General features: G+C 58.5%; 3 protein-coding genes across 6 annotated transcripts; 1 reads left to right on the plus strand and 2 right to left on the minus strand.

Moving 5' to 3' along the window:
- The first annotated feature begins 68 nt into the window (after positions 1–68).
- Positions 69–4,712, plus strand: DNASE1L2 (deoxyribonuclease 1 like 2). Its single transcript, XM_077906224.1, has 8 exons — positions 69–707; positions 904–1,096; positions 1,185–1,273; positions 1,377–1,460; positions 1,532–1,632; positions 1,741–1,853; positions 2,490–2,741; positions 3,091–4,712. Exons 2-8 carry the CDS (start codon positions 953–955, stop codon positions 3,142–3,144), a joined length of 837 nt encoding a protein of 278 aa, XP_077762350.1. The 5' UTR covers positions 69–707; positions 904–952; the 3' UTR covers positions 3,145–4,712.
- ECI1 (enoyl-CoA delta isomerase 1) lies at positions 4,471–12,456 on the minus strand. The gene is made up of 7 exons (XM_077906223.1): positions 12,390–12,456; positions 12,190–12,303; positions 8,859–8,986; positions 6,797–6,943; positions 6,205–6,326; positions 5,944–6,122; positions 4,471–4,930 (listed from the first exon to the last, which is right to left on the minus strand). Exons 1-7 carry the CDS (start codon positions 12,439–12,441, stop codon positions 4,764–4,766), a joined length of 909 nt encoding a protein of 302 aa, XP_077762349.1. The 5' UTR covers positions 12,442–12,456; the 3' UTR covers positions 4,471–4,763.
- An 831-nt stretch (positions 12,457–13,287) lies between these two features.
- Positions 13,288–23,208, minus strand: RNPS1 (RNA binding protein with serine rich domain 1). Of its 4 annotated transcripts, none has more exons than XM_077906219.1 (8): positions 23,052–23,208; positions 20,245–20,432; positions 19,850–20,005; positions 19,018–19,209; positions 18,601–18,703; positions 18,166–18,319; positions 15,140–15,281; positions 13,288–14,207 (listed from the first exon to the last, which is right to left on the minus strand). In XM_077906219.1, exons 2-8 carry the CDS (start codon positions 20,313–20,315, stop codon positions 14,108–14,110), a joined length of 918 nt encoding a protein of 305 aa, XP_077762345.1. In that variant the 5' UTR covers positions 20,316–20,432; positions 23,052–23,208; the 3' UTR covers positions 13,288–14,107. The 4 variants fall into 4 exon arrangements, with proteins under 4 accessions (XP_077762345.1, XP_077762346.1, XP_077762347.1 ...); XM_077906220.1 differs by lacking the exon at positions 23,052–23,208 and adding an exon at positions 22,514–22,648; XM_077906221.1 differs by lacking the exon at positions 23,052–23,208 and adding an exon at positions 22,450–22,468.
- Positions 23,209–23,824: the final 616 nt, after the last annotated feature.

Here is a 23,824-nt window from a genome sequence, read left to right on the forward strand (position 1 = left end):
CCGCCCAGGGCTCCTGCTGGGGCTGGCGCCGCTGCGCTGTGTGGGCGTCTCTGGCATGTGGACAGGCAGCTTGCCGCCGCTGCCCTGCCCAGCTGGAGCTGTGACCCCAGCTTCCCCAGGCCCACGGAGGTGGGGGGAAGGGGGCGCTGCCTCACAGCCTCCACTTGGCCCAGGACCCTCAGCCTTTTACTCTGCGGTGACACCGTGAGGGAGAAGCAGCAGCAGAGCCACCGGAAGGGGGCTGGTCTTTATGGAACACGGGGTGCCCCTGGGGAAGGGCAATTCTGGATGACCTAGTTTGGGGAGGTGGGGATAGGGGTAGGTACAAGGATAAGGCTCGGACCTCAGATGGCTGGCCTTTTTATCCAGTCCTGATGCAGTTTGGGCAGCCTGACAGGGTCATTGGAGTCGTGGTTCTGCCGGGCTTGAGGGCGCCAGCTTAGGCTCAGAGTGGATCCCCTGCCTCCGTGGCCCCGGGCTCTCCCTGGGACCTGGAACCGGGAGTCCCAGCATCCACCTTCGCCAGGGGGTGGGGCCAGAGCAGTACAGCCCCTCCCCGGACGAGGGCCTCAAATACCGCCCATGCCCTGGCGCCCGGGCTGCTGCCGGACCAAGCCCGAAGAGTCTGTCTCGTGCCACAGACACACCCCCAGCCTGGATCTCTGACCTGATCCTGGGCCTCAGATACCTCGACATCCACATCCCAGGTGAGTCTGGGGCCTGGAAGGGATGGGGTCCCTGTATTTGGGCCTCAGTTTCCCCACGGAGCACAAGGGCCATGGTAAGCCTAGTGCACCACCAGGGAGATGGAGACACTGGGAAGGATGCGCCTTGGATCTCCGAACCAAGGTCTTGGGCAGAGGGGTGGGGCGCAGAGGGGTAGCACGGTGTGTCTGGCTCCAGGTCTGCAATCAGGAGCGTGTCCGGCCCTCCGAGCCACGGGCTCTGCGCCATGGGTGGGCCCCCGGTCCTCCTCGCCGCGCTCTGGGCCCTGGGGGCCACCGGGGCCGCGGCGCTGCGCATCGGAGCCTTCAACATCCAGAGCTTTGGCGATAGCAAGGTGCTGGACCCGGCCTGCGGCGGCATCATTGCGCAAGTAGGCCTGGGCCGGGGGCGGGGCCACGGCTGGGCTTCGCTGGTGGATCCGCCCCGCGTGACCCTGCACCTGCCGGCCTCGCCCCCAGATCCTGGCTGGCTATGACATCACGCTGGTGCAGGAGGTGCGAGACCCGGACCTGAGCGCTGTGTCTGCGCTCATGGAGCAGATCAACAGGTGCGGGGGCGGCGAGGGGGAGGGGCAGGGCCCAGCATTGGGGCGCTGGCGGGGACTCGGGCCGCCTGTCGCCTTGACCCAGGCCTGGCCGGTGTGCCCGCAGTGTGTCCAGACACGAGTACAGCTTCGTGAGCAGCGAGCCCCTGGGTCGGGACCAGTACAAGGAAATGTATCTGTTCGTCTACAGGTGAGGGCGGGGCCGGGGCCACGGGGGGGGGGGGGGCGCGGTCCAGCGCGCCCACCGACTCCGTTCCTCAGGAAGGACGCCGTGTCGGTCCTGGACACGTACCAGTACCCGGACCCGGGGGACTTCTTCAGCCGGGAACCTTTCGTGGTCAAGTTCTCCGCGCCGGGCTCCGGTGAGCCCACTGCCCTCGCCCCCGCCCCGCCGCCCCGCCGCCCCGCCGCCCCGCCGCCCCGCCGCCCCGCCGCCCCGCTGCCCCGCCTCTGACCCGCGCCTCCCGCAGCCGCCAGGGAGTTGGTGCTCATTCCTCTGCACGCAGCGCCGCACCAGGCCGTGGCGGAGATCGATGCTCTCTACGACGTGTACCTGGACGTGATCGACAAGTGGGGCACGGACGTAAGCCACGCCCCGCCCCGTCCCCTGCGCCCGTGCTGGGGGTGGGGAGGGGAGCGCTTGCGGGGTGTAAATGCACTTGTGCTGGGGGGGTGCGCTCCTGCTGGGGAGGGTGTGCTTGTGCTGGGGATGTGTGTACTTGCTGGAGAGGGTGCACTTGTGGAGAGGGTGCACTCGTGCTGGGGGGTGTGGTCATGCTTGCGGGGGTGCCCGCGTGCTGGGGACGGTGTGCTCCTGCTGGGGGGCTGTGCTCCTGTGGGGGTGTGCGGTCGTGCTTGGGTGCGGTCGTGCTGGGGGTGGTGTGCTTGTGCTGGGGGGGGTGCGGTCGTGCTGGAGAGGGTGCACTCGTGCGGCGGGGGTGTGTGTGTGTGGTCATGCTTGGGGGTGCAGTCGTACTTGGGGAGTGCGCTCGTGCTGGGGGGTGTGCTCATGCTGGAGGTGTGTGCTCGTGTTGGGGAGGGTGTGGTCTTGCTGGGGGATAGTGCACTCGTGTTGGGGAGGGTGCGCCTTTGCTGGGTGTTGGTGCGCTTGTGCTGGGGTGGTGGTGCCCGCGTGCAGGGGTGGGGGAGGGTGCGCGCGTGCAGGGTGCTCGTGCAGCCGGCAAGCGGCTGAGCCCCGGCTCTGTGGCCCCCCCTGCAGGACTTGCTGTTCCTGGGCGACTTCAATGCCGACTGTAACTACGTGCGGGCGCGGGACTGGCCATCCATCCGCCTCCGCAGCAGCGAGGTGTTCAAGTGGCTCATCCCCGATAGCGCCGACACCACCGTGGGCAACTCGGACTGCGCCTACGACCGCATCGTGGCGTGCGGGGCCCACCTGCGCAAGAGCCTCAAGCCGCAGTCGGCCGCTGTGCACGACTTCCAGGAGGAGTTCGGCCTGGACCAGGCTCAGGCGAGGAGGGTGGAGGGTGGGGGTGGGGGCTGAGGCACATTGAGGGGGGGTGAGTCGGGGCTCGCCCCTCCCACCCCCCCTCCACCCCCCGCCAGCGCTTGCGGAGAGGGGTTCTTTGAGGCTTGGTTCTGGCTGAAAGGATCTTCTGGGATGACAGGAGATGCCCTTTACCTCTTCCCCGGTGGGGTTCCCAGTCCACCTGCAGGCTGCACAGCAGTTTGGAGAGGCCCTGTGGGCTCCATCCCTGGGAGGCCTGGGGGTGCCCACAGTGCAAGCGGTGAGGGGGTGGAGCTGAGGGGCGACAGGCTGCCCAGCTGGGCCACTCAGTTGCCACCGTCTGTCCCTGCAGGCCCTCGCCATCAGTGACCACTTTCCCGTGGAGGTGACCCTGAAGTCCCGCTGAGAACCTCCGAGGCCTGGTCAGGGCCCCTGCCTGGGTATTCCAGCCAGGAGGAACAGCCCCACAGGGCTCCTTCTGGGTGGCCGCCCCCGGCAAGGCCGCAGGGCAGGGCTGGCTGGACAAGTGGCCAGGGAAACATCACAGGGACCACTTGGTTTGCCCATCTGCGAAATGGGCTACTGTATCTACCTCACAAGATGGTGAGGAGCACCCTGCAGAGCGCCGGGAACACGGCGGTGCTCAATAAACACGAGCCGCGGGACCACACACTGGTTGGCTTTAAGGCGTCCGTGCCCTCTCTTAGGACTCAGTCCCTCTGAGGTGTGAACTTTGGTCCTGCAGAGCAGTCGGGGAGGCCACAGGGCTGGCCTGCCTGCCCATTTCACAGCCTGCTGGGAACTGCCTACCTCCAGACCAGCCTGGATCTGGAACGCTGCTCCCACGCTTGCTAGTGGAAGTTTGTTGCGTTCTTTGTGCAAACTGAATGCTTCCGAGAACTTGTGCTGAGTGCAGTGGGGGATACATACGCAGGTAGTGGTGACACGTAAGGCCAGCCCCCAGTCCCTGAGGTCCCTCTTGCACCCTGATTCCTGCATCCTGCAGGCAGGCACTTGTGTGTATCAAGTGTCCTTCCTGCCGAGCAGTGTAGGGGGCAGGCCCCTTCTATGGTGCCACCCTCAGTAGGTCCCTTCTCAGGAGGGCTGGGCAAGGGCTGCTCAGAGACAGCATGGGGTTCAGGGTGTAGCTGACAGGGGCCCAGGGGGGTTCCTGGTTTCGGAACCATCTCCATTTGGTGGGTCTGGGAATTTGTCTGGACCGTATGGAGGAAAAACCTTTGTTTCAAGCGTCTGGATGAGTTTTCTGGTATGACTTTCAGTAAGTCTGTGGCTTGTGCAGCAAAGACGGCCTCTCCAGTACTGCCTCCCACCCCTCCTCGAGCCCCCCCCCCCCCCCCCGTCTCTGAAGTGCCTCAAGGGGCAGATGTAGCAGCCAAAGGGCTTTGCTCTGGCTCTGGTGGGGGGGGGAGGTCCTGTGTGGGCCACAGGCCCACGACCTGGGGGTGCGCCCCCAGTAGTCAGGAGCTGGGTAGCTAGGGATGTGATAATGCAATGGCTTTATTCCCACTTCTGCTTTGGCAAAGGGGGCACTCAGTGGTGACTGTCACCAGGCTCCAGAACGGCCTGGCCTGCTGGTTCAGGATTCCCAAATTGAGGCCCTGCCCACTTGCCAGGCAGAACAGGTGCTGGGGGTGGGGGGCAGGGGGCCCAGGGACACTGGCTCCAGGGAACAGGGCCTTCTAAGGAGATCAGTGGAATGAAGAGCTAAAAGTACTTTTATGTATGCATGTATTTATTTATTGATTTTAAAGATTCTATTTATTCATGAGAGATACGGAGAGGCAAAGACACAGGCAGAGGGAGAAGCAGGCTCCTCAAGGGGGAGTGGGACTCGATCCCAGGACCCCAGGGTCACGCCCTGAGCCAAAGGCAGACACTCAACCCCTGAGCCACCCAGGCGTCGCTGAAAGTCTTTTTAAATTGGAAAATACCTTGTTTAAAATCTCATAATCAGGGCCGCAGACAGGCATGTACGGCCACAAGGCCATGTGCACAGCCCAGCACTTAGACTTTTTTCTTTTGGAGCTTTTCTATGTACACATGCAGGGACTTCTGGATGGAGTCCCTGGAGATGAAGCTGACAAAGTTCTGGATGTCCGCGTCGCGCTGCTTGAGCAGGCGGTCGGCTGTGGCCTTGCGCATCAGGTTCTTGGTCAGCTGCCGGGCGTGGCCTACAGAAAAGTGTCCGTGAATGAAAGCCCACCGAGATGGTGGCATCACTCCCCACCTTCCCGAGGGAGTTCCAGCAGGAATGTGGTAGGAAACTTAGACTCTGTAAGTAAACAAGTTGAAAATCACCCGTTCCCCACTGTCTACCAATTTCTTTTAGAAACACAATGATACTGAAAATTGCCTTTTACTCCCCTGTTATTTTCATTCAACTTTATCACGGAGGATATTTTCCAGGTCACTATGTGCCCCTTCACAGCACACTCAGGTCTGCAAGCCCTGCCCCCCACGGCCTGTGAACTAAGAATGGGTTTCACACTGTTATATAATTGAAAAAAAGGACATTGTGTGACACGTGACAATTATATGAAATTTAAGTTTCAGTGGCCCTGTTTTATTGAACAGACACACTCGCTGGTTCCCATTGCCACTGGCTGCCTTGGTGCTCTAGCACCACAGTGTGGCTGAGACTGAAGTGACCCACAAAGCCGAAAATCTACCTGCCCTTAGCGATGGTCGATGGTCGGCTGGTCCCTGGTCTCTATTACGGTTGATAGAACCAGCCCCAGGTCTGTAAACAGGCACGCGGCCTGTTTCTAATCATCAGTGGCTTGAAGAATGGAGCCTCCCAGACCCAGAGATACACGCAAATCCTAACCTAGGGTGTCTGTGGATGAAGTTAGGAGGGGGTCATGTTAGATTTAGGGTGGGCCCTAAACCCACAAGGAGTGTCCTAACAAGAGGAAGAGGGGAGGCGGGGAGAAGCCTCTCCTAGAGCCTCTGGGGAGAGCACGGCCCTGCCATACCAGCACCCCTGACCCTGTGGTACTCCGCTACGGCGGCCCCAGCACTAAGGCAGCCTGCTGTTGGAAATGGCACGGTTGTGACTTGCACACAGCACGCTGGCGTGAATACCCTCTGGTCTCACGGGGAGCGTCAGGCTGTGGTGGGCGGTGGCTCTGCTGGCCCTGCAGTACCCACAGCTGCCGCGGGCCCCCAGCCCCGGGCTTCTCACCTGGAACGGCTAGCCACTGGGCCATCACCGACTGGGCCGTGCTCTGCACTTGGTCTTCGGGCACCACCTGGTCCACGATGCCCACCTGGAGGGCCTCGGTGGGCGGGAAGAGCAGCCCCAGCTGCAGGGCGCGCTCCGCAGCGCGGTGCCCGATGGTGTTGACCAGGGTGTCTGAGAACCTGGAACACACGCAGGGGCTGGGCTCCCAGGGGCTGGGCAGGCCCAGGGTGCAGTGGGCGCGGGTGCAGCCCCCGGCCTTACCAGAAGGGGGCGACGATGCCCAGCTGAGTCTCGTTCAGCCCGATGGTGTATTTGGGGTTGTCAGCCAGGATCCGGTAGTCACAGCTGAGGGCCAACAGGCAGCCCCCCGCGGGGCTGGCTCCCTGCAGGGGAGAGGGCTGCCTGGGGGCCCCTAAGGGTCTTCCAGAGCCAGGTCCCCGGGAAGGGCCCGCGGGGGGGTGAGCTCCCAGGTGCGCCCGTGGCCCTCCTCTGAGGTGCCCTGCCCGCCCCGTCTGCCGGCACGGGGTTGCCCATGGGCATGGCCCTCGCAGGCCCGGCCTCTCTGCCCAGAACCCGCCCGTCCCAGCAAGCCACCTTTCCACGGCTTTTGCCTGGATGCTAAAAGCCAAACAAGTATTTAGCTGAAACGCCGTGATGCGTCACGTGTGACGGGACCCATCTCCGTCCTCAGCCCCTCCCGAGCCCCCCACGGGCCCCCTGCTGGGCCGGCCCCTCCCCACATCACCAGGTCACACTGGTCTGTCCCGGTGAGCTCCCTGCTGCACACCTGAGCCCCTGGCGCCGGCCCTGGCGAGTCAGCGGGGCGGCTCAGGATCGGGGACGGAACACTCACGTTGACAGCGCATATGAGCACCAGGTGGGACAGGTACAAGCGGAGCCACAGCTCCTGCACGGCCTTCCAGTACTCGGCATAGTGCGCGGGGTCCCTCCCACACATCTCCATCAGGTCCAGGCCGGCTGAGAAGATCCCGGGGGAGTCCTGGGGGAGCCAAGGAGCCAGGGGCTCCGTCACAGTGCATCCCCGGGGCCCAGGGAGCCCACGGGCGCTGCAGAGGCGGTGGCATCGGAGCAGGGACCCCTGGCCTGCTGGGTCGCCCCCCCCACCCACCCCCGTAGACACAGGGCTCTGTGCGGGCCTCCGGGTGCTGTCCTGGCAGAGGGGCTCGGAGGCCTGGCGGGGGACAGGCTGCCACACGGAGTGGCAGGGGTGTGGCTTGTGACCCTCAGCAACATGTCCGCGGTGGGCCAGACCGTGTCTGGGAAGAAGACGCCGCCCCACCCCTCCCGCCGTGCAGGACTCAGTCCACGCAGGTGTGGAGGCCCGTGCACAGGAGAGCAGGGGCGTCCTGGAAGGAGGCAGCAGGGGCGCTGGGACCCCCAGCGGCTGGAAGAGCAAGGGGGCCCCAGGAGAGAATGCACCGCTGCTGCCGGGAGCCCTGCTTCGTGGCCCTCTGCCACGTGTCTCCGTGACACCCGCATCATTGGCTGACCCAGCGGGTGGGCCTCGTGCCCGTACACAATAGGCTCACAGCCAGGAACACAGGGTGACACGTCTATGGGGGGGGACAGTCCTGCGGAGGATGTGGGCCGCCCAGGGACAGAGGCCGCCACCCCCCGCCCCGGGGGCCGCGCAGCTCCGAAGCCGGGGAGGCAGCGGGCTACCCTCACTGCGTGGAGGGACAGAGGCTCCTGTCGTCAGGGCTCACTCGTTTTCAGAGCACAACAAAGAAAGCGTCACGCTACCAAGCAACATCCTCAATCAGGTGTTTTCAGGAACTATCTGGAACAGAAAGTTCCCAGGCAGCGGCGACCCGGCAGTTCAGCCACGACTGCCACCCTGGTCCACACCGCGAGCAGCGTGAAAACCCACTCCCGCACAGGGCTCGCTTCGCCCTGCAGACCCCAGCTTCCCAGGACTCATTGGGTGCGTGCGCGGGACCTGCCCAAGAGAGTTCAGAGCTGGGACCACACCAGGCCACACCGGGGGCAAGCAAGGCTTCAGGAAAGGCGGGCGCTCGCCCAGCGGACCCTCGCAGCCTGGGCGGGGGAGCTAAGACCACCCGCCTTTAATAATGGCAGAACCAAGCCGTTCCCGCTGGCCTATGATGTGGAGGCACTTAGATGGGGGACATTCCTGCTGAGGCTCCTTCTACCCTGAAAGGTGACCCCAGTGCTCTTCCTGGCCCAACAGAAGGCCCGTTAGGTCACGTCCACACCGCATCTCCCTGGCCCGGTCTTAGCTATTTCCTCTCTTGGCAACCCCAGTGCCTGGCAAAGTCCGCTGGAGGCAGGCAGGAGCACGGGAGGCCCCCGTCCCGTGGGTCTGGGTGTTGAAACCAGCCCAGGCTCCGAGGACCAGCCCCCCAGGCTCATACCCAGTCCCACCCTCCAGGGCCGCAACAACAATACAGAAGCCATTAACCAGCATTTGCTCCCGGAGGCAGAGGCAGAGGCGGGAACGAGAGCACGGCCTCAGCAGGAGCACCGTCGCCGGCCCCCAGGGAAGGCACCCAGTGGCCCTCTGTGGGGAGGGTACCCCCGGAATCCAGTGCCAGTTGGATATCCTGTGGACTTCCCTCCATCCATCAGGGCGGCTCGAGGATACCCCCACAAGCGCCAGCTGCCCTCACCTGCGTCCTGGCCTGGACTGCGGAGCGCGGAGGCTCCCTGGAATCAGGCCTGGGAAGCAGCCGGGGACAGAGCATGCTGGCACCACAGGGGTCCCCCTTGGACCACGCCCAGGACCAGGGCCCCGGGGAGCCTCTTGTGGTGGCACCTACATCTGGGCCTGTCTGGTTCTTCTCCACCACGGAAGTGCCGACCGTGCCTGGGGTAGACTTGGACGTCACAGCGGCTTTCCTGTGACCCTGACCCGGGGAGCTAAGAGTACCCACCGACGTGATGATGACGCCCTGGAAGCTTTTGTCATTCTCCAGCTTCTCCAGGCTGATGACCAGCTCGGTCAGAAGCTCTAGGCTGAGGCTGTTCACCGGGGGTTTCCTGAGCTTCATCACAGCCACTCCTAGTGTGAAAATGAAGAGGTGAGCGCTCGCACCCCGTGGGGTGCTGGGAGAGCGTCCCCAGTCAGCCTCGCCACTGCCGGATACATGGCTCTTGTTTTCTTTTCTTTCTTTTTTTTTTTTAAAGATTTTATTTATTTATTCATGATAGTCACAGAGAGAGAGAGAGAGGCAGAGACACAGGCAGAGGAAGAAGCAGGCTCCATGCAGGGAGCCCGACGTGGGATTCGATCCCGAGTCTCCAGAATCGCGCCCTGGGCCAAAGGCAGGCGCCAAACCACTGCGCCACCCAGGGATCCCTCTTGTTTTCTTTTCTTCAAAGATTTTTATTTATTCATGAGAGACACACAGAGATAGGCAGAGACACAGGCAGGAGGAGAAGCAGGCTTCATGCACGGAGGCCCGACGCCCCCAGGTGTCCCTGAACTTTTAAATAGCTAATTGACATTAGGTGAATCTCACTTGCATTGAAAATAAGAACCAGGCACACCCTGCCTTCAGCTCAGGTCATGACCCCGGGTCCCGGCGGGGAGCCTGCTTCTCCCTGCACCATGGTCTAGTTGCAGAGCAGGTCTGTTCTAGAGGAGCCTGTGCCCACCAGCAGTTACCACCCGTCCCCGGCCTCTGGCAACCAGGGGTCTCCTTTCTGTGTCTATTGTGGACACTTCACAGGAATCAAGCATCCCACCTGCGACCTTTCGAGTCTGGCTTCTTTCACAGAGCGTCATGTTCTCAGGGCTGCCCCGCGCTGCAGGCTGGGACATCGTTCTGTCCCTCTTAGGGTCAAAGGATGTGTGCATGTGTGCGGACCACGTCCTGTGCGTCTGTTCACTTGCTGATGGACACTTGCCTCGGTTCCACCTCTTGGCTCTTGTGAATTACAGTCGTGCCTACATTTTTGTTGATCCTTTCTCCCAAATGCAAGTCCTCTGTCCCCAGGGGAGCAGGAAATGTCCCCAGTTTCTCGAGGAGCGAGTGAGCGATGTGCAAGGACCTCCAAAGGTGCACTCTGGCTCACACCTGGGTGAGGACAGAGGCTCCAAACCTCGGCGCTCTGATGTCCAGAAACTCCACCATCTACTTGTTCATCCTGCCAGCGGTGGGGAAGCAGCGGAGCAGGCCAGCCGGTAGGCGGTGCAGCGCTGGCGGGTGGCAGGGGCCGCTTCGTCTCACTGCCCGAGGACAGACCCTGATCGCTTCAGAAATGCCACCGCTCACGGAGGTTACAGTTCTCTGGTCAGGACCTTAGAAATCTCCGATGGTGAACACAATTCTCTAGGAGTGACAACAGTCCTGAAGGCTTTTGAGAATTCTGATTTATGAGAAAGTACTTCTTCACTGGCTCCAGGGACGTTTCCGTACGTGTAAGAAGCAATCAGTATTTCCAGGAGTAAGCTTCTGAACTTGGTTCAGAGTGAAGTTTCTGAGGCCAACTGGATTTTTTTTTCCTGTTTTTGAGAGTGTCCATGAGTGCCGGCAGGGGTGTGGGGAGATGAGGAGGGCCGGGGAGGGGCAGAGGGAGACAATCCAGCCCAGTGGAGCCTAGTGCAGGTCCTGACTCAGGGCTGGATCACAGGACCCTGACATCACCACCTGAGCTGAAATTGAGACTTGGGCGCTTACCAACTGAGCCATGGGTGCCCTGAAGCTGACTGGATAGCTACAGAAATCCAGAGGAATCAAGGGCACTGGGGGAAAGGTAAAGACCAAAGTTGAAAATGAGTTAAGGGGCAGCCTGGGCGGCTCTGTGGTTTGGTGCCTGCCTTCAGCCCCAGGCGTGATCCTGGAGACTTGGGATCGAGTCCCACATGGGGCTCCCTTCGTGGAGCCTGCTTCTCCCTCTGCCTGTGTCTCTGCCTCTCTCTCTCTCTCTCTCATGAATAAATAAATAAAATCTTTAAAAAAAAGAAAACGAGTTAAGAAAGAGGATCTGGGGGCACCTGAGTGGCTCCCTTGGTGAAGCGTCTGCTTCCGGCTCAGGTCATGATCCCGGGGGTCCTGGCTTGGAGCCCCGTGTTGGGCTCCCTGCACAGCCAGGAGTCTGCTGCTCCCTCTCCTCTGCCCCCTCCACCCACCTCCCTGCTTGTGCTCCCTCCATCTCTCTCTCTCTTAAATAAATAAAATCTTTAAAATATAAAGAGGACTTTGGGTGAGCCTGGATGTCACAGGGCAGGCAGACTCGGGTGTCTGGGTGGGGAGGAGGGCTGGGGCTGCAGCCTGTGTTCCGCCAAGCACTGCAGGAGGCCCTGGCCAGGAGGCTGAGGGTCAGCTGGGTCAGCGCGCCCTAAGGCCTGGTCATGGGCTGACCGCAAGTCTTCTCTCGCCCCAGCTTGGGGGCTCTCTTAAGTAGAGGAAACAGGTTTTTCTTTCAACAGTGCTTTTTCTACCTTTTCTGTCACCTTTGCAGTTTTCGTTTTTTTTTTTGTTTGTTTGTTTTAAAGATCATTTATTTATTTGTTTGAGAGAGGGAGAGTGCACAAGCAGGGGGAGGAGGAGGGACAAGCAGAGGGAGCAGGGAGCCAGGTGGGTGGGAGCTCCAGCCCCAGGGTACGCAGATCCTAATCCCAGTCCGGATCACGATCCCAGCCCCAAGGCACACACTCAACTGACTCAGCCACCCGGGTTCTCTCCCCTTTGCAGAGTTTTAAGAGAATGTTTGATGGGAGTTGGGGGTGGGTTAGGAGTGATTCCACCTGGACTCCCGGCTTTATTAGGTATCTGCTAGGTTCTGTGCCACTTTGAAGTATTAAAACAAAGTAAAACATTCCAAAATAGTTGCAATTATTTTCTATTTCCAAATTTAATCGTTTGGATAAAAGAGCAATACCCCCTCAGACGTTACAAATTGAAACATTTTAATCTTCGTAATAAGCTGGGAGGGCCGCCGCTTCAGGGCTCGCTCCTGGTTTCAGCTGCGTCGCGATCGGGGGCTTGGGTGGCGCCCGGTCAGCTCCGTGCTCCGCGGGGCCTGTCTGGGCTTCCCCTCTCTGCTCCCCAGCCCCGAGCGCGCCCTCTAACAGGCGCAGATAAATCTTAAAAACGTAAAATAACCCGGGAAAACCCGCCGTTGAACCGCCTAGGCTGGAGACCCCCAGCTTCGAGTGCGGCAGAAATGGTCCGGACGGGGTGGTTCGGGCTTGGTTTCTGCGGAGCCCGGGACGGGAGTGCGGGCGCGGGGGGCGCGGGGGGCGCGGGGGGCGCTTACCTGCCGCCGGATCCGGCTCCACCAGCACCCGCGGGCTCCCGAAGCAGCGCGCGCCGGGCCCGCCGCCTCCCGCCGCCGGCGTCCGCCCCGGGGCCGCGCTGAGCACCCGGGACCCTGCGAACCACAGCGCGAGGCCGGTGAGCCCCGGGGCCCGGCCCCCGCCCCCGCCCCCGGCCCCGGCCCCGGCCCCGGGCACGCACAGGGTCGCAGCAGGGCACGGGCCTGCACGCGCGCTCCCGCCGCCAGCGCCATCTTGACCTGGCCCGTGGGGGTCGCGGCCCGCTCTGCCCGCCCCGGCCCTGCCCCGCCAACCCGCTCCTCCCAGGGCCCGGCGCCCGCAGCCCCGCCCCACTCGGCAGCGGCGCCGCCTTGAAGGTCCGGAGGCCGGGGCGGGGAGGGTGGGGTGAGTGAGGGTGGGAGTGGGTGGCTGGCGGCCGCCCCGTGGGCCAGCAAGGCTCACATCAGGTGGCGCGGCGGGGCCTCTGCGGGAGTCCGCGGCCACCGGAGGGCCCGGGGCGGCTTGCCACGCCCTGCCGCCCGCAGCCTCGGGGCCCGGGGGGTAGCCCGGCAGCACGGCAGCGCCAGCTCCTCCGGGGAGCACGAGGAAGGCGGGGTTTATGTGCTGCACCCTGCAAAGTGAGGGACAGGGTACCCAGGAAGCCCAGGCGCCCCGCCCGCCGCTAGGGAGGAGCAGGAAGCCTCCGAGCCGCCGGGTGGGCCGGTCCTTGCTCTGGGAGCCTCAACGCCTGAAGCAGTAAGGACAAAGTTTAGGGCCTGCGACACTTTAGCGCCTTATGGGTTCCCATGGCTCCCCTGCGGCAGGAAGCAGGTCTGAGGCAGCAAAGGAGCCTTTTCAGGGCTCCCTAGCAGCAGCGGCAAACCCCGGCCACGGAGTGGCTAGGCCAACCTGAGGCTGCTGGGAGCACCCCGAGTCCGCAGTGCCCCAGCACTCCAGGGGCTGGCCTGCTGCTCCCACAGCTCAGAGATTTTGGACGTGACTCTGGGAATGAACTAAAATGCAATTGTGCATTTTTAATTCCCTCGTAACTGAAGGTATCTTTGGGGCCAAGAATAAGAAAGGGGCAGTGAAGCCGGTACTCGATCTGCATTCTAATCCTGTTTATTCAACAGTCCCTTCACTCTACACAACAAAGTACAAACACAACGGCACCTAAAATGCTACAAGTTACAAAACTCAAAACAACAAATTTATAGTACTGACTGTACAATGCCAAAAAAAAAAGTAATGTACACGTTGCAAAGGTAACCTGCAAGACTGCCATGACACTGCAGCAGGGGCCTGTGAAGACCCTGCAGAGCCGGCTCTCAATTTTCTCACCAATTTCAGAGGGAGACGTGGGGTGTGGATGTGCGTGCATGAGTACACGTAGAAACAGAACCATTCTGGGTAATTCTTGGTAACTAATGATAATTCTTGGGCTGTTTGCGCAGAGGTGTTGGAAGAGGACCCGAGCAGGGCAGCAGGGCCAGGTGAGCAGGAACAGCAGCGGCACGGACGTGCACCCTTTCCTCAGGGACCCTGCAGACCAACAGGCAAGGGCCTAACTGGCCCCAGTCATCTGTGGAAATGACTCCCGGGCTGGGGCCACACTGCCACCTGGAGCCCTGCTTGGTCCCCGCTGGCTTTGCCAATGGATGGGCTGGATGTACTCTCTTAAGAACTGGAAATGTGGGAGCTTTCTAGCCAGGAAATTGGGAGGGCTTTCTTACAGCACAGCCCCAAACCACGAACACTCCTCTGGAACCTTGCCCTCAGAGGAAACATCTCAGTTGCTGCCTTCGAAGCCTGCCCTGAGTGAGGAATTTTTTCCCTACCAACCCTCCCTCTGGCTAGAGAAGTGACAAAACTGTAGCGAATGGGGTGGAAGTTACAGGGCGCAGAGCTCCAGGGCTCTCCTTATCGGGAGGAGTTGGAACTGGAGCGGCTCCTGTGGCGGCGGCGGCCAGGGGAGCGAGATCGCCGGCGCACGGGGGACCTGCGCCTTGGGGAGCGCGACCTGTGGGAAGAGGAAAGAGCACATCAGACACCGAGGCCCACATCCTTGACACAGCCCCATGTCCCGGATAGCAGGGGCAAAGCTGGCTTCTTGAGGGAACAATCCTGGACAGTTTCACCCTCAATGCTGTGAGGATGGCACCGACACACGGAGCCCTTGGGAAGGAAAAGACGTCTGTTGTGGGGACCCGTTTTCTGAGGACTATGGAAAGGGCAGCTCAACAGGAAGGCAAGGCTCTGGCCTCTGCCAAGGGACTAGGACTCAACCTCCTCTCCTAAACTTTTTTTTTTTTTTTTTTTTTAATGATAGTCACACAGAGAGAAAGAGAGAGAGAGAGAGGCAGAGACACAGGCAGAGGGAGAAGCAGGCTCCATGCACCGGGAGCCCGACGTGGGACTTGATCCCCGGTCTCCAGATCGCACCCTGGGCAAAAGGCAGGCGCCAAACCACTGCGCCACCCAGGGATCCCTCAACCTCCTCTCCTGACCCTTCCTTTGCGCGTTTAAGATTGATTGATTGATTTATATTTATGTAATCTCCATACCCAATGTGGGGCTTGAACCCACAAACCCAAAATCAAGCTTCCCATGTTCCTCCCACTGAGCCAGCCACATGCCCCATCTGTTCTGTCTTTTTAGCTAGGAAGGAGAAGGGGAACTTGTACCCTTGCTCTTACAGGGCCCACACTCCAGGGAATACTGGTACAACCTGCTGGGCGCACCTTCTGCTTGCCCCGCCCCCCAGCAGCAACCCGGCTTGTTCCCCAGCTGGGAGGAAGAGCCTGAGCTGCTGTCCTGCTTCCCTTTCCCTCCATGCAGCATGCGGGGGGCAGGAATGGGTAGGGTTCCAGAGTCATCACCCTCACACTGTGTAAATGAAACAAATCCACGCTGGCCCAAAGCAGTCCCCTATGGGATTCCAAACTGACCTACCTTCTTCTCATCCGTGGGGGTGACCGGCGCCACATGGGAGGTGGTGGCAGCATTCTCCTGGGAGGGCTGAATCGCCTGGGGGGCGGCCTAGGCCAGGGGGCCAGCACAGCGGTGGCAGTGATCTCCTGGCCATCAATTTGTCCTGTTGAAACAGGATCAAGTCACAAAATATCTGATAAGCATCTACCCTAGGTTAGCCCATGCCAGATGCAGGCCTGCCGTGGTAAGCAAGACAGACAGGAGTAGAATTAGAACTAAGCTGCTCACAGAAATACTGATGTAATTATTACTACTGGAAGTTTCATCCAGGAAATCTGCAGGGGAGCATGAAACCTCAGAGGGAACCCCATCTCGCTGCATGGGGCACCTGATGCACTACTTCCAGGAAGTGGCCTTTAAGTGAACACCTGAATCCACCCAATGAGGGAAAGGGCTGTGCACTGACCCTGAGCTGCCTCTTCTAGAACAATGGGAAGGGCCAGACAAGAGGAGTGGGGACATTTTGGGGGTTTCGCAGGATTGAGCTGAGGATGAAATTTAAGAAGTCCAGAGGGACCGCTCTGGAAGAGGCCTCTAAGCAGGAAGCCTGGTCCTTTCTCTCCTGTCAAAGGCCCTCACCTGGTACCTCCCAGGTGACCAGAAGGCAGTCTCAGGGTGTGGTGGAGGGGTCCCCAGGAGGGCAGTGTCCACTGTGACTTGGCCACCAAGTCATTAAAGCTGGGTGGTGGGTGAGCTATGATTACATCATGGCTCAGGAGGAAGAAAGGCTTCTGGAGTGGGGGAAAAAAATAAAACAAGGTTCAGGTGTCAATTCTGTCTGAAGAGTTTGGAAAAAGTGCTTCAGACCAAAAAACCAGATGTGTAAATACAACAGAATGAGAGTAGTGAGGTAAGGCAACTCAGGATGGAGGCCTGAGGAATCTTCAGGGCCTCAGGAAAAGAGCAAAGAAAGGCAAGGTGCAGACCTAGGAGTGCCGGGGTAGCATGCAGCCCAACGCCAGTCCAGGGACTGCTCAGGGGACCAACCACAGCCCTTGTGTGCCCCCAAAGGGTGGAGGGTTCTTTTATCTGCTCAATTCATACCCTCAAGGCAATAGCAAAGGTATTGAGGGGATAATTTGGGCACACAGACCTGTGTTCAGAATATACTCAAAAGACAAATAAATGCAGCCTAAGGTCCCCCCGCCCCCGCCCCGGGCCCACTGCCAAAGCCAGCCCAAATTAGCAATCTCAGGGGCACTGACCATAGAGCATGAGAACAAATCTATCTTTTGGCCAGGTGCCTGGAAGGGCTAGGCCCTTCCACTTCCCTTCTGGAGATAACATGGAGCTATCCCATTCGATGGTATGCAGCACCATATGTGGACACACACATAGGTCCTACTACAATCTTAGTAAGTGTGAAATATGTATAGGAATGTACACCCTGGATACCCCCAAGTGTTCTTGAATTTTTAGCAAGTGCTCTAACTCTCAGAGATGCATGACTGAAGGTCTCTAAAATGAAAGTGTGATTCCTAAGGTCAAGAGATGCTGTGTGCAGGAACCCCTGGGTGGCTCAGCGGTTGAGTGTCTGCCTTTGGCTCAGGTCATGATCCTGGGGTCCCGGGATCAAGTCCCGCACTGAGCTCCCGGCATGGGGCCTGCTTCTCCCTCTGTCTCAGCCTCTCTCTCTAACTCTCATGAATAAATACAATCCTTAAAAAAAGAGAGAGAAAAAAAAAAGGGCTGTGTGCAGCCTGATGGGCCACGGTTGATGCTGAACTTCTATAAGACTTCAAAGCGATTTAAGTAGATTGAAAGAGTGTTGGGCAGCCCTAGTGGCGCAGCGGTTTAGCACGGCCTGCAGCCTGGGGTGTGATCCTGGAGACCCAGGATCGAGTCCCACATCGGGCTTCCTGCATGGAGCCTGCTTCTCCCTCTGCCTGTGTCTCTGCCTCTCTCCTGCTCTCTCTGAATGAATAAATAAACAAATCTTTAAAAAAAAAAAAAAAAAAGAAAGAGTGTTAGCCTAGTGGGTAGGAAATTTTCCTAGTATCTGAGCTCCATCAGGGCTCAAGGGCAACTACTCAAACTGCTGCACTATTTTTTTTTTTTTTTTAAAGATTGCATTTATTTATTCATGAGAAACACACAGAAAGAGAGAGAGAAAGGCAGAGACACAGGCAGAGGGAGAAGGAGGCTCCATTCAGGGAGCCTGATGCAGAACTCGAACCCAGGACTCCAGGATCACGCCCTGGGCCGAAAAAGTAGGCGCTAAACCACTGAGCCACCCAGGGATCCCCGCTGCACTATTTTTTAAGTGCATAATAGGTTCTGGTGTTCAGACTCTCCTTTGTGGCCTAGCAGCTCACACTGTGCTTTGGGCAGTCCTGGCTTTTGGCCTCGTCTGTCTAGATTACTACTGCAGCGAGCTGGCGCAGTGACAAATTCTAAGCTCCTGAAAACACTGACATGAAGACAAAACCAGAACTGGCCATCCAAAACTATTCACAAGTGTTCAACTGTTATTAATACCATCTGCTCAATGTAGAACAGCTATAAATGTCACAAACAGTTAAGATACAAACTTTAGGGAAATGGGTTAAAATGTGTGAATTCAGGAAAGTAATCCTAAAAATGATGAAATGTTAGCACAACAGAAAATGACTCTCAGAGAGAATTAAAGGAAACACTCCCATATAAAAGCCAAATGCTTCATCGTTCATACTCATAATGTATTCTTTGTAAAAATAAGACAAAAACTCTTCATTTAATCCTTAAACTTTCAAAGATTAGGAAATTCTAGAAATGCTAATATATTCATATTTGCTGATCTTTTTCCAAGAATAGTGTCCCATAAAACTTGTTTTTGATACACACACACATCCCCACTGGTTAAGAACCAGAATCCTAAGAGCTCCAGGGAGACTGTGATGTGCAGCCAGGTTGGAAATCAGTTCTAAAGGTCCCTATGTGTGGCAGGTAGCTTGTCCTGCATAGGGAATAGAGAAGGGAGCTCAGAGAGGGCTGGCAAGGTCACTCACCTCCATCCATGTGCTTCAGTGCCTTCTCGGCTTCATCTGGATTCTCAAACTCCACGTATGCATAGCCTTTAGACAGATGGGGGTGCATCCTTTCTACAGGCATGTCAATCATTTTAATCTTCCCATAGGTGGAGAATATCTCCATGATGTGGTCCTAGAGCAAAGACAGGTCACTCTGATGCATACTCACAACTACCCATGTGGGAACTGAAAATGCATGACACATCAATAGCCTTGGCACCTGGGGTTAAGTTTCTCACACAGGGTCACCCTGAGGGAGTTACTGCTCCACTTGACAAACCCTCTAGTCAGGCCCTGGAAAGCCTATGCCCTCAGTTCACCTGAGGCTGAGGCCTGCTTCTCTAGTTTTCCATTTAAAACATATGTAGAATAGACATATCCCACTGCCCACTGGACAGATCCAGGATCCCTCACCTTGGTCACATTCCTGGTGAGCCTCCCGATGTGTACTTTGGTGGGTTTAGGGGAAGGACTCCGCCTTTTCCTTTCCTTTTCATCTCTTTTGGGTGGTTTGGATCTGATTGAAGAAACAAAACACCAGAAACAATCAATTTCTGTCAAAATTTTTTAGTGGGGCTGCTAATTGCTACTAAGATAGTTTTTATAAGGAAGCCTTCCCCTACCAGTTCATGTATTTCATATTAGCTCTGCTTCAGAAATCCTACTAAAATAGAAAGACTCCTTTTTAGATCTACTTCTATAGTAACAAGAATAACTTTATCGTCCCCCATTTGTGAACTTAGTTTCCCAGATAATTCACAAGTTTTGAGGGCAATCCCTTCCCAACCAAGGCACTCCTGAGTTGAGAAGAGGTGCTGGAAAGGAGCTTACTTGGAGCGGGAACGCCTCCTGTTGTCATGCCTACGCCTAGAAGGACTGGGTGAGCCAGAGGAGCTGCTGGAGCTGGAACTGCGAGATGTGCTGGAACTTCCTGAGCGGCTAGAGGCTGAGGAAGAGCTGGAGCCACTGCTGGAGCCTGTGCTGGTGCTGGAGCCTGAGCTGGAGGTAGAGCTAGACCGGGACCTGACAAATGAGACGGTGAGGTCAGGGGCAACAGTGCACAAGAGTATTTCTTCCCACACATGAGCCCATACTTGCTCCTATTCCCAAGAGGTAACTGTCCTCCCATTTCCAAGCTTCAATGTCTCCCCTCCTCGGAGGGCCCCACTCCTGCCCAGCTGAAACCCCAGGTAGGGACAGAAAATCACACTGTGCAGTGACAGGAAAGAGCCACCTCCTAGCCATACAGGAGCCTCACCTACTGGGAGGCACAGAGTCTGGCAAACCAGAAGCACCAGCCCTGCCTGGATGGTAGCTACCCAGGGACTCGGGCTGGTTTTCAACTGAGGGAAAAATAAGCTTTAGGCTAGAGCAATCCAATCACAACTCTAAACAAAAAAACACTCGAGAGAAACTTATACCCCAAGATGTCCCAGTCTTTAACATCTCCAGAAAACACCTCAACACCATCTTCCATATGTAACCAGAGCAAACTCAAACCACTCTGCCATAATCCAGGCCTTGATGAACCACCTCAGAGTATGTTGGTAAATTACGAAGACCACAGAGCACCCTGCCAGCTCCCTGGGAAGGGAAAGGGGCGTGGCCACAGAAGAGAAGCCCTCTCGGGTGCTCAGGGGTGCTCTGTCCTGCCGGGTCCCACCTGGTGCTGCTGCTACCACTGGAAGCGCTGCGCCTCTTCCGAGTTTTATCCCTGCCACGATCCTTCTCACTTGACTCCTTGGTGGCCCCTTTATCTTTAGAACGATCCTTGGACTTCTCATCAGAACGGTCTTTGCGTTTGGTAGGAGAAGGAGCCCTGGATGGTGAGGAAGAGTGTGAGATCGCATGCCCCTCTGACCAAACCCTAAAACAAAACTACCCAAAAGAGGGGATCCAAAGGGCTATAGAGATCCCAGGTGATCACAGAGCAAAATGATCTGTGGCTTAAGACACGTCACTGTAGAACGTAAGTCATTTCCATTCTTCCCCTTGCTGAGGGTCCCTAGTAATGAGCACCCCCAAAGTAGCACTAGAAAAATCTGACAGAAGGATTACCTAGTGCTGGACTTTTTATTATTTTCTTTGACTCCTAGCAAGCTCTTCTTTTTCACTCCTGATAAATCCATTCTCCCCTTCTGAGGTGTTCAAAGCAGCAATGGTGGCCTCACTTATCTGAACTCTCACTTCTAACTCGAGTCTGAGAAACGATCCCTAATCGATTGCAATTTACGCCAAAGTGCAGCCTAATAACAAGATAAAAGGATTTACAGAGTGAACGAGTTGGCAAGGCAACAAATCTACTTTGCAGTCAAAAGATGAGCACACAAGATGGGCAAGGAACACAGTAAGCAGCGAGCGTCCACAAAGCCAGGAACATATGGGATCTCCTCCATTTCCTCAGGGAGGGTCTTGCCCCCACAGGTAGACCTTCACCTCACCTTGTTGTTTTTTCCTTAAGGAAAGGGTGGTAGTGCCTGTCACTGTTCTTTTACAGGTGGTACAATACCTGTTTTTCACTCCTAAGTTTGATAAGCCCTTTACCATTCCCTTAGAAATGTTACAACACCACATTTGCATGCAGAACAGGAGAGTCAAGTGTGGCTCTCCTGATAGGATCACTGGTGTGATTAGATCTCAGGTTTTACTGCTGCAATTTCTTTGTAGGATACATCGAACATACCATGACTAGAATCAAAAACCATTTCAAAAGTGACAAGTACCAGCATCTAAACATTAACACCCAAATGCAAACAGATAAAATGTCCCATAAGAACACTGAAAAAGTAGTAAAATAGTTAAGTTAGAAAGCAATCATTGCAAATGCTGAACTTTAATTAATGATATGCACATGGAAGCGTCATGGGGAAAGTACACCAAAGCCTGCTATTTACTTCAAAATGCAACAAAAAACGTGGATGGGCGATCTGTTCTATGACAAAGCAAATATGGCAGAAATGTAACTTGTAGGTTCTACGTGGTGGTTATGCGGGTATTCACTGGAACTGGAGGGCACTGCTCCTAAGGGTCTCACCAAGTGCCCGCACCACAGCATGAGTTGTGAGTGGTCAGTGTAACCACCAAACCATCATGTGCCTGGTCTCCTGGGGGACTCGCGACCTTCATTTTTTCCAGGGAGGTTTTTCTACAATTTGCTTGAGCTGCAAGCGAAGATTGCAGAATGGTGGTGTCAACTCCTCCTGTCTCATCTTCAACAGCCTGTCAGTAACATCGACATGGCAACCACCCGGGATCCTGTTCTCACATGTGAAGGGGTGCGCAAAATGCTAAATGAATGTCGTGACTCAAGAAAGGAGGCCAGCTTTGGACAATCAAATTAGAGCAGAAGCAAGCAGGGTGTCACCTTTGAGGCTCCTCTCCAGGCTGGTACAATCTTTTAAGACGTTTTGCCTTGGAACAGTAAGGTAGTAAGCAAGCAGCACTGGATGGAGTCAGTGGCCTTGGACAACCAGGAAGTACGGTCCAGTGGGCAGGAATCTGGAGTCAGCCTGCCTGTCTGATTCCAAGCTCTGCTTTGGGACCGGGGCTAAGTCCCACAGCTGTTCTGAGTCTCCACCTCTCATCAGCGTTTTGGGGGATACAGCTCCTACACCTCCGTAGTTACCAAGATCACCAACCCAGTTTACTCACATGGAAGGAAACTTGGCATCTAGTTAGGGCTCAATTAAATGCCCGCTCATGTTACAAGACAGGGGTGCTCCTCCCTGTGTGCAGGCTTTCCCCTACATAAACTCTTGTTTCCCAAAGGCCCACACGATCTCCTGAATGCTGGACGGCCCGTTAAGAGGATCACCCAGGGCGGCCCTGTCCCAGGAGAAGAGCGTGAGCTGCCGGCACGTCCTCAAGCACTCCAGCAGCCCCGTTACACAAGGAGGTTAACGAGGGATCCAGCCAAGTATTGACACCCCACGCCCCCAATACCATCTCTCCAACGTACAGGCAGTGAAGACCCACCCGTGATACACTTACTCCCCCGCGGGCGCCAGACCTCTCCAACACCTCCACCCGGCCCAGGCCCGGGCCCAGGCTCAGGCTCAGGCTCAGGCCCAGGCCGGGCCGCCCGCCTGCCGGGGCAGCACCCACGGCAGGGCGCACCCCCGGGCCCCACCCCAGGGCCCTCCGACCACCAGCACCACCCGAAGCCCCGGACTCTAAGCGCTGCGGGCGCGGCCGGGCCTGGGGAGCAGAGCCCGCGGCGCTCTGTCCACACAAGTTCGGGTCGCGGCACAGGACCTGGGTTACCTCCCCCATCCTCCGGACAGGTGCGCGTCCAACAGCCAGAGAGAGAGAGAACAGTTAGTCACACCTCGAGCAGATGGCGTTCGGCCCCGTCCTCGGGGCACCTTCCCCACTTAAAAAGCACGTTTTTGGCACAAGTCATGCGACAGCCAAGAAGGGCCGCGGCCTCCCTTCCTTCCCGCGCCCCCCTCGTGGGGCGGCCCGCCCGCCCGCGCGGCAGCGGCGCGGTCCCCGCGCCTCCCGGGCCCCCCACGGGGCAACTCCGCCCACGCCGCCCCCGTCCGCCGGCGCCCGCAACTCCCAGCCCAGGGCCGGCCCGAGGGCGGCTCCGAATCCCGCGGGCCTCGCCGGGGCCGCCGCAGGGGGAGGGGGCCGACGTGAGCGCCCTTCCGCCCGCCGCGGCCCCGACCACTTCCGGGCCGCGGCCTCGGCGCCTCCCACTCCGCCAGCCCCGGGCCACACTCTTTCTTCTCGCGCCCGCTGTCGCGCCGCCGGGCCGCCGTCCCTACCAAGAGGCCGAGGGGCGGGCCGGCTCCACCACGCGCCCCGCCGAGCCTTGCGGGCGGCCCCCGGAGCTCGGATGGGGTCGGATTCCCCCAACTTACATCTTCCCGCCGCCGCCACCTCCGCCCGCTCTCCTCAGCCTCGAAGGCCGGCGCCGCTCTGGCGTCAGGATTAGGGAGCGGGAAGGCGCTGCTCTCCGGCGCGCGGCGATGACGTGACCGCCTCAGCCAATGGAGGGAGCGAAGGGAGTGTTAAAGGGCCCCGGCCGTTCCCGACGGGCCGCGTCGGGGCCTCGTCTTCTGTCTCCCCCGCGGGGCGGGGATCTGGGGCGACCCTGGGCCGGCTGCGTGCCGCAGGGGGCCGGCCGACTGCTGGGGGCGGGAGGGCCGCGCAGGGCGGGCGGCTCCGGGCCGGCGCCGAGGGGGTTAACGCAGCGGCGGCCCCGCCCCCCCCGTTGCGCGTGCGCACTGGACTAGCAGCCCGGGTTCCCGCTCCAGCGCGCGGGGCGGCGGGGGCGGTGAGGTGGGCGGCGGGGACAGTGCGGTGGCTGGCGGGGGCCGGCGGGGGCAGTGCGGGGACCGGAGGGGACGGTGCGGGGCAGGGCGGGGGCGGTGCGGGGCAGTGCGGGACAGTGCGCGGCCCGACGGGGGCAGTGCGGGGGTGCTGAGGGCTGTGTGGCCTCTGGCTGCGGACTGTGGGGTCTCGCGGGGCGCCAGCTGCCCAGAGAGCTGGGCAGGAGAGGTGCGGAGTGCCCACGCGGTCGTTGGCCCTGAGCGTGGACAGGGGCAGTGCTGCCATCGCAGTGGGGAGCGAAAGACCGGATAGAAGAGAAGTTGCGAAAGGGCAAGCACCCCGGAGGAGGAGGGGGCACTGC

This window comes from Canis aureus, chromosome 8 (assembly GCF_053574225.1).
Source record: "Canis aureus isolate CA01 chromosome 8, VMU_Caureus_v.1.0, whole genome shotgun sequence".
Classification (NCBI taxonomy): Eukaryota; Metazoa; Chordata; class Mammalia; order Carnivora; family Canidae; genus Canis; species Canis aureus.

Bases quoted from the DNA above. Each gene is read 5' to 3' on its own strand.
- ECI1 (XM_077906223.1), bottom strand. From the start codon at position 12,441: ATGGCGCTGGCGGCGGGAGCGCGCGTGCAGGCCCGTGCCCTGCTGCGA. The intron at 6,944-8,858 runs GTGGGTACTCTT...TGGCTCCCCCAG, and splicing joins AGGGCGTCATCATCACGTCG to GACTCCCCCGGGATCTTCTC. The intron at 4,931-5,943 runs GTGAGAAGCCCG...ACTTTTCTGTAG, and splicing joins CCAGTGGCTAGCCGTTCCAG to GCCACGCCCGGCAGCTGACC.
- DNASE1L2 (XM_077906224.1), top strand. From the start codon at position 953: ATGGGTGGGCCCCCGGTCCTCCTCGCCGCGCTCTGGGCCCTGGGGGCC. The intron at 1,633-1,740 runs GTGAGCCCACTG...CGCCTCCCGCAG, and splicing joins GTTCTCCGCGCCGGGCTCCG to CCGCCAGGGAGTTGGTGCTC. The intron at 2,742-3,090 runs GCGAGGAGGGTG...CTGTCCCTGCAG, and splicing joins TCGGCCTGGACCAGGCTCAG to GCCCTCGCCATCAGTGACCA.
- RNPS1 (XM_077906219.1), bottom strand. From the start codon at position 20,315: ATGGATTTATCAGGAGTGAAAAAGAAGAGCTTGCTAGGAGTCAAAGAA. The intron at 18,320-18,600 runs GTGAGGGATCCT...TCTTTGCTCTAG, and splicing joins TCACCAGGAATGTGACCAAG to GACCACATCATGGAGATATT. The intron at 14,208-15,139 runs GTAGGTCAGTTT...CTCTTCCCACAG, and splicing joins CCCCCACGGATGAGAAGAAG to GTCGCGCTCCCCAAGGCGCA.